This window comes from Gouania willdenowi, chromosome 14 (assembly GCF_900634775.1).
Source record: "Gouania willdenowi chromosome 14, fGouWil2.1, whole genome shotgun sequence".
Taxonomy (NCBI): Eukaryota; Metazoa; Chordata; class Actinopteri; order Blenniiformes; family Gobiesocidae; genus Gouania; species Gouania willdenowi.
Genome location: NC_041057.1, coordinates 22,862,899 through 22,875,578, shown reverse-complemented (window position 1 = coordinate 22,875,578; position 12,680 = coordinate 22,862,899). Strand labels below are relative to the sequence as shown.

The following is a 12,680-nucleotide window of genomic DNA, read 5'->3' as shown; positions in this document are numbered from 1 at the left end:
CTACTACTTAGCCTATAATCTGTGGCCCACTTCAAATCAAACTGGTATGTATTTGGCCCCTGAAGTAAAGAGTGCAAAGTGTTGTTGGATATTTGAGGATAAACATACCTCAGAAATCTTCTGAAACTGAATGTTGGCATGGCTGCATTTCTCTGCCGTCTCTAACGCTACCTTATAGTTGTCTACAAAAGCCTTGTACACTCCCAGCTGGCTAGCCTGCAACACAGAAAGGAAGAAAGGTTAATTATCAATATTACTTAGCAATGGTTAACAAGTGATCCTTGGTCCTTTGTGCATCCCCCAAAGTAAGCTCACAAAAAGACAAATATATAGCCAAAAATGCAAAAAAATATACAAAATGACAACAAAAATATACAAAATGGCTCCAAAAACAAACAAGACTACTAAGAAAATGCAGCAAAAATAACTGCATTTTCTTAGTCAACAAAAAAACCCAAAATACCGGGAAAATAAATAAAATGACATAAAAATTGCACAAGAATTACGTAAAAATGCGAAATGACAACAGAAAAACATAATGTGACAGATAAAGCAAATGTTTGAAACCTGCAAAGTTGAGAACTAATCTCAAGTACCAGTACAGATGTGTGTGTCCTTAATGTGAGTGAAGTTATCAAATGGACTAAATGATTAACTGAAGATATGTAATTCTACATTAGTATCCAAAAATACTTCTATAATATCTATAATAATCAAAGGTTACAATGTGAATTAAAACAAAACAAAAAATAATTAATTTGATTTCTGTTTTAAACTATCATGTATTTAGTACTGATGTACTAGTAACTGATGTTATATTTTGATATGCTTGATTAACCTTTTTCAGTTGCTGTCTCATTAATTATTTTGTATTATGTATAAAAATGATTTTACTTTTGTTTTTAAACTGAACTAAGCATTCATTCATTAATTTAGAAATAAACTTAATGACAACAAAATAATACAAAATGGCAGCAAAAGCACAGAAAACCTTTGTTCTTTCCTGTATTATTCATAAGATCGATCTAGGGCTGAAACGATTCTTCGAATAACTCGAATAATCCGATTACAAAACAGATTTGAGGCAAAATCTCTGCCTCGAAACTTTGTTTAACTTTAATTCATGTCACCAAAGTGTGTATCACGGCCGCTTTGTATGCAGTCTCAGAATTTTTTTATTATGATAAACCTAAGGAAATAGGTTGTGTATATATATACATATATACAATATTTTTTGCCCTGGCATTTGTTTACTGTTAAGTTGAAGTGTTGAAGTTTTTAATACAATTTTGAGGAATAACTGACAATTGCTTGCTCATATTTTGTAACACACTATAGTTGTTTACAAACACAAACGTGTATTTTATCTAATTACTCGATTAATCAATGGAAAAAATTACAGAATACTTGATTACAAAAATATTTGATAGCTGCAGCACAAGATCGGTCATTGTTCTAAATGCTGACATGAATATTTTTAATGTGGCCCTCAGATCAGACAATCACATTTTTTTATGATTAAAGTTGCCCATCTCTGGTTTAAACAGCACTACACATAGAACTACATTTGCCTTCTAATGATGCCTTAACATTGAACACTTAGAAAATTAAACTCCTTTTGGTTAACAGCCACTCTCTACAGTCAGGGCTGTGTGTGTGTGCACGTGTGTGTGCATTGCAAGACAAGCTGCTGCTCAGCAGTGCATGAATGTGCATCCTGCCTCATGTACGTCAGCATCCAAAAAAAGCAGATTGGATTCAACTGAAAAGAATGAATGAGAAAGAGACCTCCTCTGTTACTGGGCCTCAAAGTATCTTTGAGCATATTGTGCTAAACAGATGGATATGCTTCAATGACTATGAGTTAGTCTTTTGGTATGAGCAGTCACTAGAGAAACTATATCTTTAACTGTTTTTTTGGCAAACCCAAACCAAGATATATCCTCCAATCATTGATGAAACAATATCTAATCTCATCATAATATAAGGAGTTCCTATTTTCTTCCTTTATTTAATTATTGTTTGATACTCTTATATTCCCTGTTTCCTACATAGTGTTTATGTCTTGTATTATTTAATTCTATTGTATTTTTTCTTCCCTTATTTAATTATAGTTTGATACTGTTATATTTCCTGTTTCCCTGTTTTTTTTTTGAGCTGCTGCAACATCTAAATTTCCCCCATTGGGGGATCAATAAAGTTTGATCTTATATTATTGTAATACCAAAATGTATAGGGAATAAAGGTGTAAGAAAAAATTGATTCTGCAATATATCGCAATATTTCACCGCGCGATTACAGTATCAATCCAAAAAATGTCAGAAACATTTTTTTTTAATCATGTTTTTAATGAAAAAAAAAATACAATTCATTTCAACATTCAATTGCACTAACATATACCTCAACCCTCAATGCATTTTAGCTTGGAAGTGCGCTTTATTTCCATAAAACATACTGGGCACTTCTATAGATGTATGTGGTTACTTTTTTATTTTAATAATTTAAGAACTAAACAGAATCATAATCTGTTGTAGAGCAAAACTTAGAAGTTTTTGAAAAATTTAATATGAAAGTTTGATAAACCACTTGTTTTTAATATTTGTACTTGAATTAAAGATAGTTACCATTTTTTGTTCTCGCAAGTTTAAAAAAAATTAAATAAATTGTATTTCATATCATTTTGTACTTGTAAAGGTGAAATTTGTAATTATTGATAATGTGACATATCGCGTAATATATCTTATTGTTTAGCATCGCGATATATAGTATCAGGACATGCAAATTGTGAATTGGGTCGTATCAGATTCACTGCAATGCACACCCCTAATAGACAATCAAGATAAACTATTTATTTCAGACTACTAATATTCTAAAGCCAGTTTGACCTGTCAGGTTTGCCTGGTCATGCAGTCAAACCTTTGTCCAAAGCTGTGACACTAGTTTTTGAGCAGCGCTCCTAAAGGCATTTACAGGCTTCCAACAGGTTACAATGAAGGTCACTGTGGTACAAAGCTCCAGAGTGAAGTAAGGAGTCATTAAAGGAAAAAGTTAAAGAAAAAAAGGAGAAAGTGAATCAGAAAAGCTGATTGATAATCTTAACTGGGCTCAGTTAAGATTCAGCTCATTCAAGCCTTTAAACTGTGACACATTGAATAAATTGAAGAAAAGTGAGAGAGAATGACGCATTGACCTGTATGTTTACATCATTCGTCTATTCCAGAGATTCTCAAATGGGGGTACGTGTACCCCTACTGGTATTTGAAAGAGATTGTGAAAAATTAACAAATAAAATGTCAGTCTTGGTCCCACTCCAGGCGTGAGATGACAGGAAATGATAAAAACTATAGAAAAAAACTAGAAAAGCACTCGGAGAGCGCAGACCTCCGTTAGCAACTCAAGCTCAGCCAACACGCTCCGGTCATGGTAACATGGTAAACTCAGGATTACCATGACTACCTGTCAACATTAAGCTGTGCTACCATGACTACCACTCTAAATCAGTGTTTTTCAACCTTGAGGTCGGGACCTCATGTGGGGTCGCCTGAAATTACTGAAAAACTAAACTAGATTTTTGAAATTTTCTAATTATTATTTTTTTCTTATTAAACCAACACACAATCTTAAACAACTGTAGTTCTGTGCTTTCACTTTGAGAATCTAGTTCAACTAAAATGCAGCAAAAAACAAATAAATATCTGAGATCAAACATGACCAAAAACTAATTTTAGAAACAAAATGTCTTTGGGTACGCCAGAAATTATTGATATTAAAATGGGGTCATGATCCAAAAAGGTTGGGAACCACTGTCCTAAATACTGTTTTATTCCACTTATTTACAAAATGAGATTCTTTAAAATGTGTGTCATCACCCATTTATTCTATTATTATGCCCTATAGATGTTTTTAAATCATTTTCTAAGCAAAATGTTGTAGTCGGTCAAAGAGGGTACATGCATAAAGAAATTAGAGAAAGTGGGTACTGAGCCAAAAAAGTATGAGAACAACTGGTCTATTCTATTAGGGCAGTGGTTCTCACACTGTTTAGTACCCACTTTCTCTTTTTTCTGAATCCAAGTACCCCCTTTGTCCGACTACAACATTTTACTATGTAAAAACAATTATAGAGCATAACAATGGAATGAATGAGTGTTAACACACATTTTAATGAATCTCATTTTGTAAATAAGTGGAATGAAACAGTATTTAGTGCCTTGTGAATAGATTTATTTCTAAGTGTTCTATAGTTTTCTATCATTTATGGTAATTTCCCTCCTGATGTGGGACCAAAACTGACCCTTGAATTTTCAGTTCCTGTTCTAATCAAGATCATTTCTGTCATCATCTTGTGTGTTTTGGTTTCATTTTGTTGTTGTTGTCTGTTCTTTTTGTTATTTAGATTTACATTTAGATTGGTTTATTTGAAAGGGGACAGTGCCATTTCTAGGGATGTAACGATTCACTCAACTCCCGATACGATTCGATTCACGATACGATTCTCTCACGATTTATTTTACAAAATGGGACTGTATATAAATGACTGAAAAATATTCCTTTATTTTTTTTGGGAAAATACTATACTAATTTTCATTGTCAAAAGAATCCCTTGATAAACTATTCAAAACAATGCAATTTAACTAAAAATAAATCTTGAATGAAATAAATAAAGGAATTCTGGTTCTATAGTAAACAAAACAAAACTGTATAATAGTTATTTTTCTTTTTAAAAGTGCAACTGAAAATGTATTTTGTGCCTTTACAATTGGACTAAAAAAAAAAAAAACAAAAAAAAAAAACAGTCATTTTACTGTATTTAGGTCAGATATTTGTTTGAACCAGCAGAGGGCGCTGGTAACCTAGTGGTCGGTTGGCATGCAGATATTTTGCAGTGAAGAAGAGATGCTATGCTAGCAGACAGAACTAATAGAAAAACGTGACTTTTACAGATATTCACGTAATATTACAGATATTCTTTCGGTGCTAAAGGGGTAATGAATCATTTATGAATATGTTTAAGAGTAGAAGGCAGCCAGAAAGAAAGTATTAGCAGATTTCGCTCGCCGCCCACACTTCTGGGTAGCGCCCTCTGCTGGTTAAAAAAAGTACTGCGATTCAATGTTCACAGCATCGATGTGAATTGTTATACCTATGAATCGATTTTTAACTGCCTTACAATTAATCGTTACATCTCTAGCAATTTCATAAAACACATGAACAAACATGGTTAAAAAAAGCCAGAATTAGCCAGAAGGCTATTTTTCATCTGTAGTCCCCTGGCCAAGATGTAAAAGTTCCACTCAGCAGCGCTCAGTATATTTTTCTCTTATTTTGTGTGTGTTTTTTGTTGTTGTTTTTGTGTGTTTTTGGTGTCATTTTGTGTATTTTGTTGTTGTTTGTTCTATTTATTATTCAGTATATTTTTCTCTTATTTTGTGTGTTTTTTGTTGTCGTTTTTGTGTGTTTTTGGTGTCATTTTGTGTACTTTGTTGTTGTTTGTTCTTTTTATTATTCAGTATATTTTTCTCTTATTGTGTTTTTGTTGTCGTTTTGTGAGTTGCTGATAATATTTACTATGATTATCATTTTTAACTAAAATAAACTATAAATCATAAAACCACATGTTTTCAATGCTTTAATTTGTTAATTTTCCTCTCTCTCTTTCTCTGTCTCTCAAGAACCCCCTGTAGAGCAATCACCTACTCTCATTTGAGAAACACTGTATAGGGCATATGAATGGAAGAATGCAATCCAAATCCATGATAGTGGAGGGGAAAACTAATGCTTCCAGAAATCAAAAGACAAAAAAATGTTGTGCACAATTAGTTCTGCCAGCCTATCTTACAACTGGGAAATAGCTGGTAAATGACTGACACAAACCCATACACCACAAATGCAATATGAGCCTTGATGGATGACTGAAACATCTGCAAAGCTTTTATAGCTTCCTGCAGAAGCTCATTCTTCCCCTCAGCTGGAGAGCGTACCACTAGGACCCAGAGAGCCTAAACCATGGTTAAATCCATTCATGTGTGGGTGACGATGCTTAATTTGCAGGACAAACACTGTCCTGGTTTTTTGAAGATCCTGCTTGCTTCCAGGAGGAGTGAAAAAAGTTCCATTTCATCCCATTTTTCTGAATAGTCTGGTGAACATGATTATGCTGGAGGGAAGCAGCGGGAGGTGCAACAGCTAATTACACAACCATCTGCACCATAACACTAAAGTGTAAGCTCTGACCAAATGTTTACGCGACATGACACGCTCATGTACGCACATGCATGCAGCACAGATGGACGCTGATGACTGCACTGATAAGTGTCATTTGGTGTTGTGATCCCTGCAGTCCTAAGAAGGGAATACACTTCCACATGAAAACTGTGTTTATAATGTGCTGTTAGAGAGGAACTCATTGAGCAGTGCTCGTATGGCTATCAATGTGGCATACACAACATATTCAGCTATAGCAGTGGTTCCCAAACTTTTCAGTCATGTACCCCTTCAGACATTTAACAAGAAGACTTAAATAATGTAGCCCTATAGTAAATTTTACCTATCCTGTTGAGGAATATTATATAATAATAATAACAACTAGAATATTTGCATTTCCTGAAGAAAATGCAAGTGAGGATGAAGGTGCTGGCCCGCGTCACACTGCATTAGCTTATCATTTGCATTAGCATTAACTAGCATTAGCCTAGCAATAGCAATAACCTAGAAATAGCATTAACATTAACATAGCATTAGCATAGCAATAGCATTAACATTAGCCTAACAATAATATTAACCTAGTATTAGCTTTAACAAAACATTATCATTAGCTTAGCAGTAGCATTAATCTAACATTAACCAAGCAATAGCAATAACATTAACATAGCAATAGAATTAGAATAGCATTAGCATTAACCTAGCATTAACATTGACCTAGCATTAGCTTTAACCTAGCATTAGTATTAGCCTAGCATTAACATTAACCTAGCAATAACAAAAACCAAGCATTGCGTTCACTTAGTATTAACATTAGCCTCACATTAGCATTAACCTAGAAATAGCATTAACCTAGTATCAACATTAACATTAGCATTAACATTGACATTAGCATTAACAATAGCATTAACATTAGCCTAACATTAATATTAACCTAGTATTAGCTTTAACATAGCATTATCATTAGCTTAGCAATAGCATTAATCTAACATTAACCTAGCAATAGCAATAACATTAACCTAGCATTAACATTGACCTAGCATTAGCCTAGCAATAGTATTAGCCTAGCAATAGTATTAGCCTAGCAATAACAAAAACCAAGCATTAGCATTCACTTAGTAATAACATTAGCCTAGCATTAGCATTTACCTAGCATTAACATTAACTGCTCTATTTATATTCTACTTTCCAAAGTTGTCATTGTTTTTACTACTGTTTTCTACTGTATAGCTTTAGCACCATCGCACAAATAATGAAAAAAACTATCTGACAAATTTAGTCCATCTTCACACTCATTTGCATTTTCATGAAATTGCAAATAGTTACTAGATTACTAATGTTTCCCTGTGTTGTATTGTATGTTTTTTGATTTAAAAACAAAAAAAAAAAAAAGATATTACTCAAACCTGACAAATTAACACAAGAAAATCTACACAAAAAGGTAACACAACAATAATATTCACAGGCTTAAATATAATAAAATAAACATATTATGATGTATTACAGAAATATAAATATATAATAATATCTATGTAGATTAACACCACTGCTTTTGATGCAATTTTTCACAAAATAGAAAAAATATTACACTATAATCATGTAAATACAACTTAGATACAGGTCTTGTGTTTACTAAATTGCAGTGCAAATCTTGCATTTTGGTAAATATCACAAAATGGTTCTTTAATGTGATGGAATTGATAGTTTTTGTTGCTATGCTTCTTGGTCCAAAGTAAAATGGCGACTGTAGTGGGGCCGTTACTGTCAAGTTCTGTAGATTTCTACGCACAGAAATACAAAGAGTACCAGAACTGCTGTTTGTGAAGCAACAGCACGACTTACTGTATAGCGTCACAATTTGATTGGAAAGACTGCTGCTGCATTAGTGATTTTCATTTTTTTTATTTTTTAAATAGCTATCAAAGGTTAAGCTTACATTATTACTTGTTTTTTTGGACAATGTTTCTACAGAAACAGATATTTCAGACCTCAACCTGCATCATCTCAGGCCACAGAAACAGAGGGCACAGAAACACACACACACATTTACGCACACACAGCCTAATTTAAACCAGTGAGTCATTTTTGCGTACGCAGTTATAAGACTGACGTTATTTCTTTTGTTGTCATTGAAAGCAGCCTAGAAATGAAAACAGAGGAGTGGAGGTATGAAGAAGCACACACTATCACATTCAGCATCCGTTATCACTCACCAACTTCTGGAACAAGTGTCCCACAGTGACCTTCTCGTCCCAGTGCTGAATGTTGGGAAGCAGGTCATCATAGAACTCTTTGTGGATTGCAAAAATGTCTTGGATTTTGTAGAAGATGGTCTCGATCTGCTGAATGGTCAGGACAGGCTGCGAGGTCGTGGCTGTGGCTTTAAGGGGCCGCATGGGCTAAACACACAGGACAAGGATCAGTTAAACCAGGGGTCTGCAACCTTTACTCTCAAAGGAGCCATTTTGCCTGATCTCACTTGGATTAAAGTCCTCAATGAAGACAATCCAGTGTATTCAATTCAATACAGTTAAAATTATATAGAATGTTTGATTTGATTTATATTGATCATGTAAATGGCACCTTAAAAACAGTTTAAAATAAAATGAAATAAATTAACATCAAGAAATAACAACTAAACAGTATCTTGCATCTTCAAATTCTTACGCATCTCTTTAGTTATTAAATTTAAATAAACACAAAAAGTAACTTGAAGTTTGATAACACATGATCATGTGATCAACACATGCTAATTGCTAATTTCTTGCCACACCTAAAGCATGCATATTTAACCGGAACATTGGTGGTTAAATGAATCTGTTCCCACACAATTAAAATCTCTATTTTCTTCAAGAATAGTATTTTTGTTGGTTTAATTATCTTACCAGGGATTTAAAACTTAAGCTTAGCCACAGGTGCAGGAAAGTTGATGGTCTGTAGATGTTGCAGAAGGTGAAGTAGGAAGGTGCTGAGTCATTGCACAACATGATTTATTTTTAGGTTAACACATTGTTATATCATGATTGTATTCGTCATTAATCATTAATAGTTTCTGTAAGGAAATAACTCTTCATTTCAGTATTTTTTAAAGCTATAGGGAGCCATTGCAAAAGAGTCAAAGAGCCACATGAGGCTCCAGAGCCGCAGGTTGCAGACCCCTGAGTTAAACCAAAAGGTTTTAAATAAAGTAACAGATTACAAGTACTACTCACATTACTGTAATTGAGTGGCTTTTATGGGTACTTAGTAGATGTCTTCAATAATTTTACTTGTACTTAAAGGTGCAGTATTATGCTATTTTTCACCCATCTCCATTTGTTCTAAGAATACCAACAACATAGTATTTGAGGTTTATTTTCCCAAACTCTCCTGTTTTCTAGAGTTTCATTCTTCTGAAAAGTCAATTTCATGATGCTTCTATAAACAGGCTGTTTTGGGGCCTTCATGCATATGCATGAGTGGGCGTGTCTATAGATGCATACTTCATGCCTGTATGTTTTAAAGGTCCAATATGTAGAAATATTGTGAATTTTTAACTTTTAAATATGTCTGAAATATCTAAAATAAAAATTCGAGTGTTAAAAAACATGTCCTTAGCTGTCATGAAAAATGTGATTTTCTTTTTTAGATTACATAGTTATGTATACATTATTACATATTGTCAAACCGGCCAACCTGTAGTACCTGTTTTCCACCGGTTGGGTGAGTATAAGCCTATTTACAGCAGAGCAGTCCCTGAACTAGGCCATCTCTAGTAACAAATATCCATCAAACAAAAAAACGGTGCGCTACCCGTGACGTTTACGACTAACAAACAACTGCTTAAACATTTTCACACATTAACACATTCCACATGTAAAGCTGACGATATACAGTACATTTGCAGGGTGTAGCAAAGAATATTGTCACCTGTGCATTCAGTGGTCAGGAAGTGTCGGTTTTACTCAGTAATATGCCACCTGGTGGTGACAGAAATTGCTTGCAAATCTCACATATTGCACCTTTAAAAGTGGTAAAGTAATTTGTTACAATTCTACACTCAACGGTTACTGAGTAAATTATTTTTGTTTTGTTTTAAAATGATTAACGGACATTGTGAAATAACCAGACAACAATCAAATACATTACATCATAGCCAACCAACCAGAATAAACGTAATGCACCGCGTCACAACAGCATTGAATGTCGGGTATTTAAAGTTAATATATTTAGCAATACTTTGAGACTTAGAATTTTTACTTCTATTTTGAAATGAATCAATTTGTGTTATTTTATTTGAAAAAGAATTGTACATTTTGACAAACCTTTACTTTTTATACAGTTGCCTTTAAATAAATTAGGTCTCAAATGTGAAAGATTATAGATGAGATGCTTACTGTATGCCAGAGAAACGTGGCAAGATTTATTACCAAAAATACTGCACTTGAGTATTTTATGTATGACTTACTTGTACTTGTACTTCAGTATAATTTCAATCAAGTCACAGTACTTCTACTTGAGTACGATATACCAGTACTCTTTATCTTAAATCTGAAATTATGCCTTCTACAATCATTTCAAGAAGTATTCTGATGTTCGTTTTTTGAGACGTGTGGCCAACCAAAGAAAAGCTGCTAAGCTCTACAGCTGGGTGACTGTTAGCCTTTTAATTACAGTGGGAACGTACACAAAGCCCTTTATTTACGTCAGCGCTCTCAGGCTAATGATGAGTTCGACCCCTGCCGTCTTGTTTTCCTGGGAACACAGATGTTGACTGCAAGCTCTCATTCATGTTCTCTATACGTACAGACTATGCTACACAGCATTTGTTACATTTCAAAAACTTGAAATCTAGGAAGCAAAAGCAAATTATTATTCAGTTTTTCAAACCTCACCTTTTTTCGAGCCAAAAGTCAAACAGTAGGATAGAACAGTTAAAGATACTTTTGCATAGCTAGCATGTTGTTAAACGTTTAACAAGAATAAAGTAAAATACTATTATGTTCAGAAGGATGCATGTCACCTCCTGGTGAGGCTGCACGATTATGACCAAAATGATAATCATGATTATTTTTGATCAATATTGTAATCACGATTATAATCATAATTATTTATAATGTTAGGGAAAAATCTGTGTTTCTTTTGGACTACTTTAAAAGACAAAACAATATATGAACAGTTTACAGTGCAAAATGAAGCTTTACCAAAAAAAAATAATTTACCCAAAAATATAAGGATTAACTGAACAGGAAGACATAGTCATCAACATCTCCCACCAGATTGGTTGTCATTATAATTCTCAACCTTTTCCTAAATGTCCAAAATCTAAGAACTTAGATGTATACATGAGAAAATATTATCATATCAGAATATAAAATTACTAACTATCTTAAACCGGTTTCAAAGAAAAGCTGTACCCTTTGAAAATACCTCGAACAGAGTAAAAAAACAAAACAAGGGCAATAACTCTGAAAAAAATAATTGCGTGCTTCTCATTTTCGAACTCCATCTAGGTATTGATACTCTTGAAGCCACACACCAAATTTGGTAATCCTATCTTAAACGGTTTCTGAGAAAAGCTGTCCCCTTTGAAGATACAAACATAGTAAAAAAAACGGAACAAGGGCAATAACTTCGGAAAAAAATAATTGCGCGCTTTTCATTTTTTAACTCCATCAAGGTATTGATACCCTGAAGCCACACGCCCAATTTGGTGATCGTATCTTTAATTTAATCGTGGTATTCAAAATCATGATCACGATTAAAATTTGATTAGCTGTGCAGCCCAACCTCCTGGTAGACAACCCACCAGTATCTATCTCAAAGCTATGGTTGAAAAAAAAAATGTAAATAAAAAAACTGAATAAGTAAGAATATGTTTCACATTTTGCGATATCTTTATCACATCTTAGTAAGGGTAAATACTGTAGAAATTAGACTTTTGGATATAACATAGATAAGCATGTATACAGCTTGTGTATCATAATAGTGTATTATACTACCCACTGAATATAACCTAGTGTTTTATCAAACAAGAGCAGTCTACTCATGAGTATAATTACAGTACTGAGTAAATTTGTATATGATAAATTGTGATAAAATACTGCTAAAGGTTAATAAAAAAATTCAGATATATTATGTTACGAGAGAAACCAGCATTACAATGTGTTTATAATGACGTCTGATTGGACAAAAAAATTAACCAATGGTGTCACTCAGAGCAGCATTAGAAGAAACTAAGGTCACATTTTACCTGTCATTAGCATGAATAAGGTGTCATGAAAGCTGTCATTAAGTGTTGTTCATGACACCTTTGGAGCTATGTTGGCATTTTTTGGGTTAGGTGGAGGGATCTAGTCGTGTTAGGGTTAAGGTTAGGGTAACGAAGGGTTTGGGTTAAGGTAAGTAACGACACTTAATGTCAGCCTTCATGACACCTTATTTATGCTAATGACAAATGTCATGTCATAATAATGACAGCGTAATGTCAGCCTTATGTG

General features: G+C 33.6%; 1 protein-coding gene across 4 annotated transcripts in view; it reads right to left on the bottom strand.

Annotated features, from left to right (window-relative positions):
* Positions 1 to 12,680, bottom strand: part of abr (ABR activator of RhoGEF and GTPase) — a 174,114-nt gene that overhangs the window by 78,428 nt on the left and 83,006 nt on the right. For all 4 annotated transcript variants that reach the window (XM_028466145.1, XM_028466146.1, XM_028466147.1 and 1 more), the window contains 2 exons: positions 8,415 to 8,600; positions 109 to 216 (listed from right to left, as the gene is read on the bottom strand). In XM_028466145.1, the coding sequence (XP_028321946.1) occupies positions 109 to 216; positions 8,415 to 8,600 (294 nt within the window). The remainder of the gene's footprint in view (positions 1 to 108; positions 217 to 8,414; positions 8,601 to 12,680) is intronic.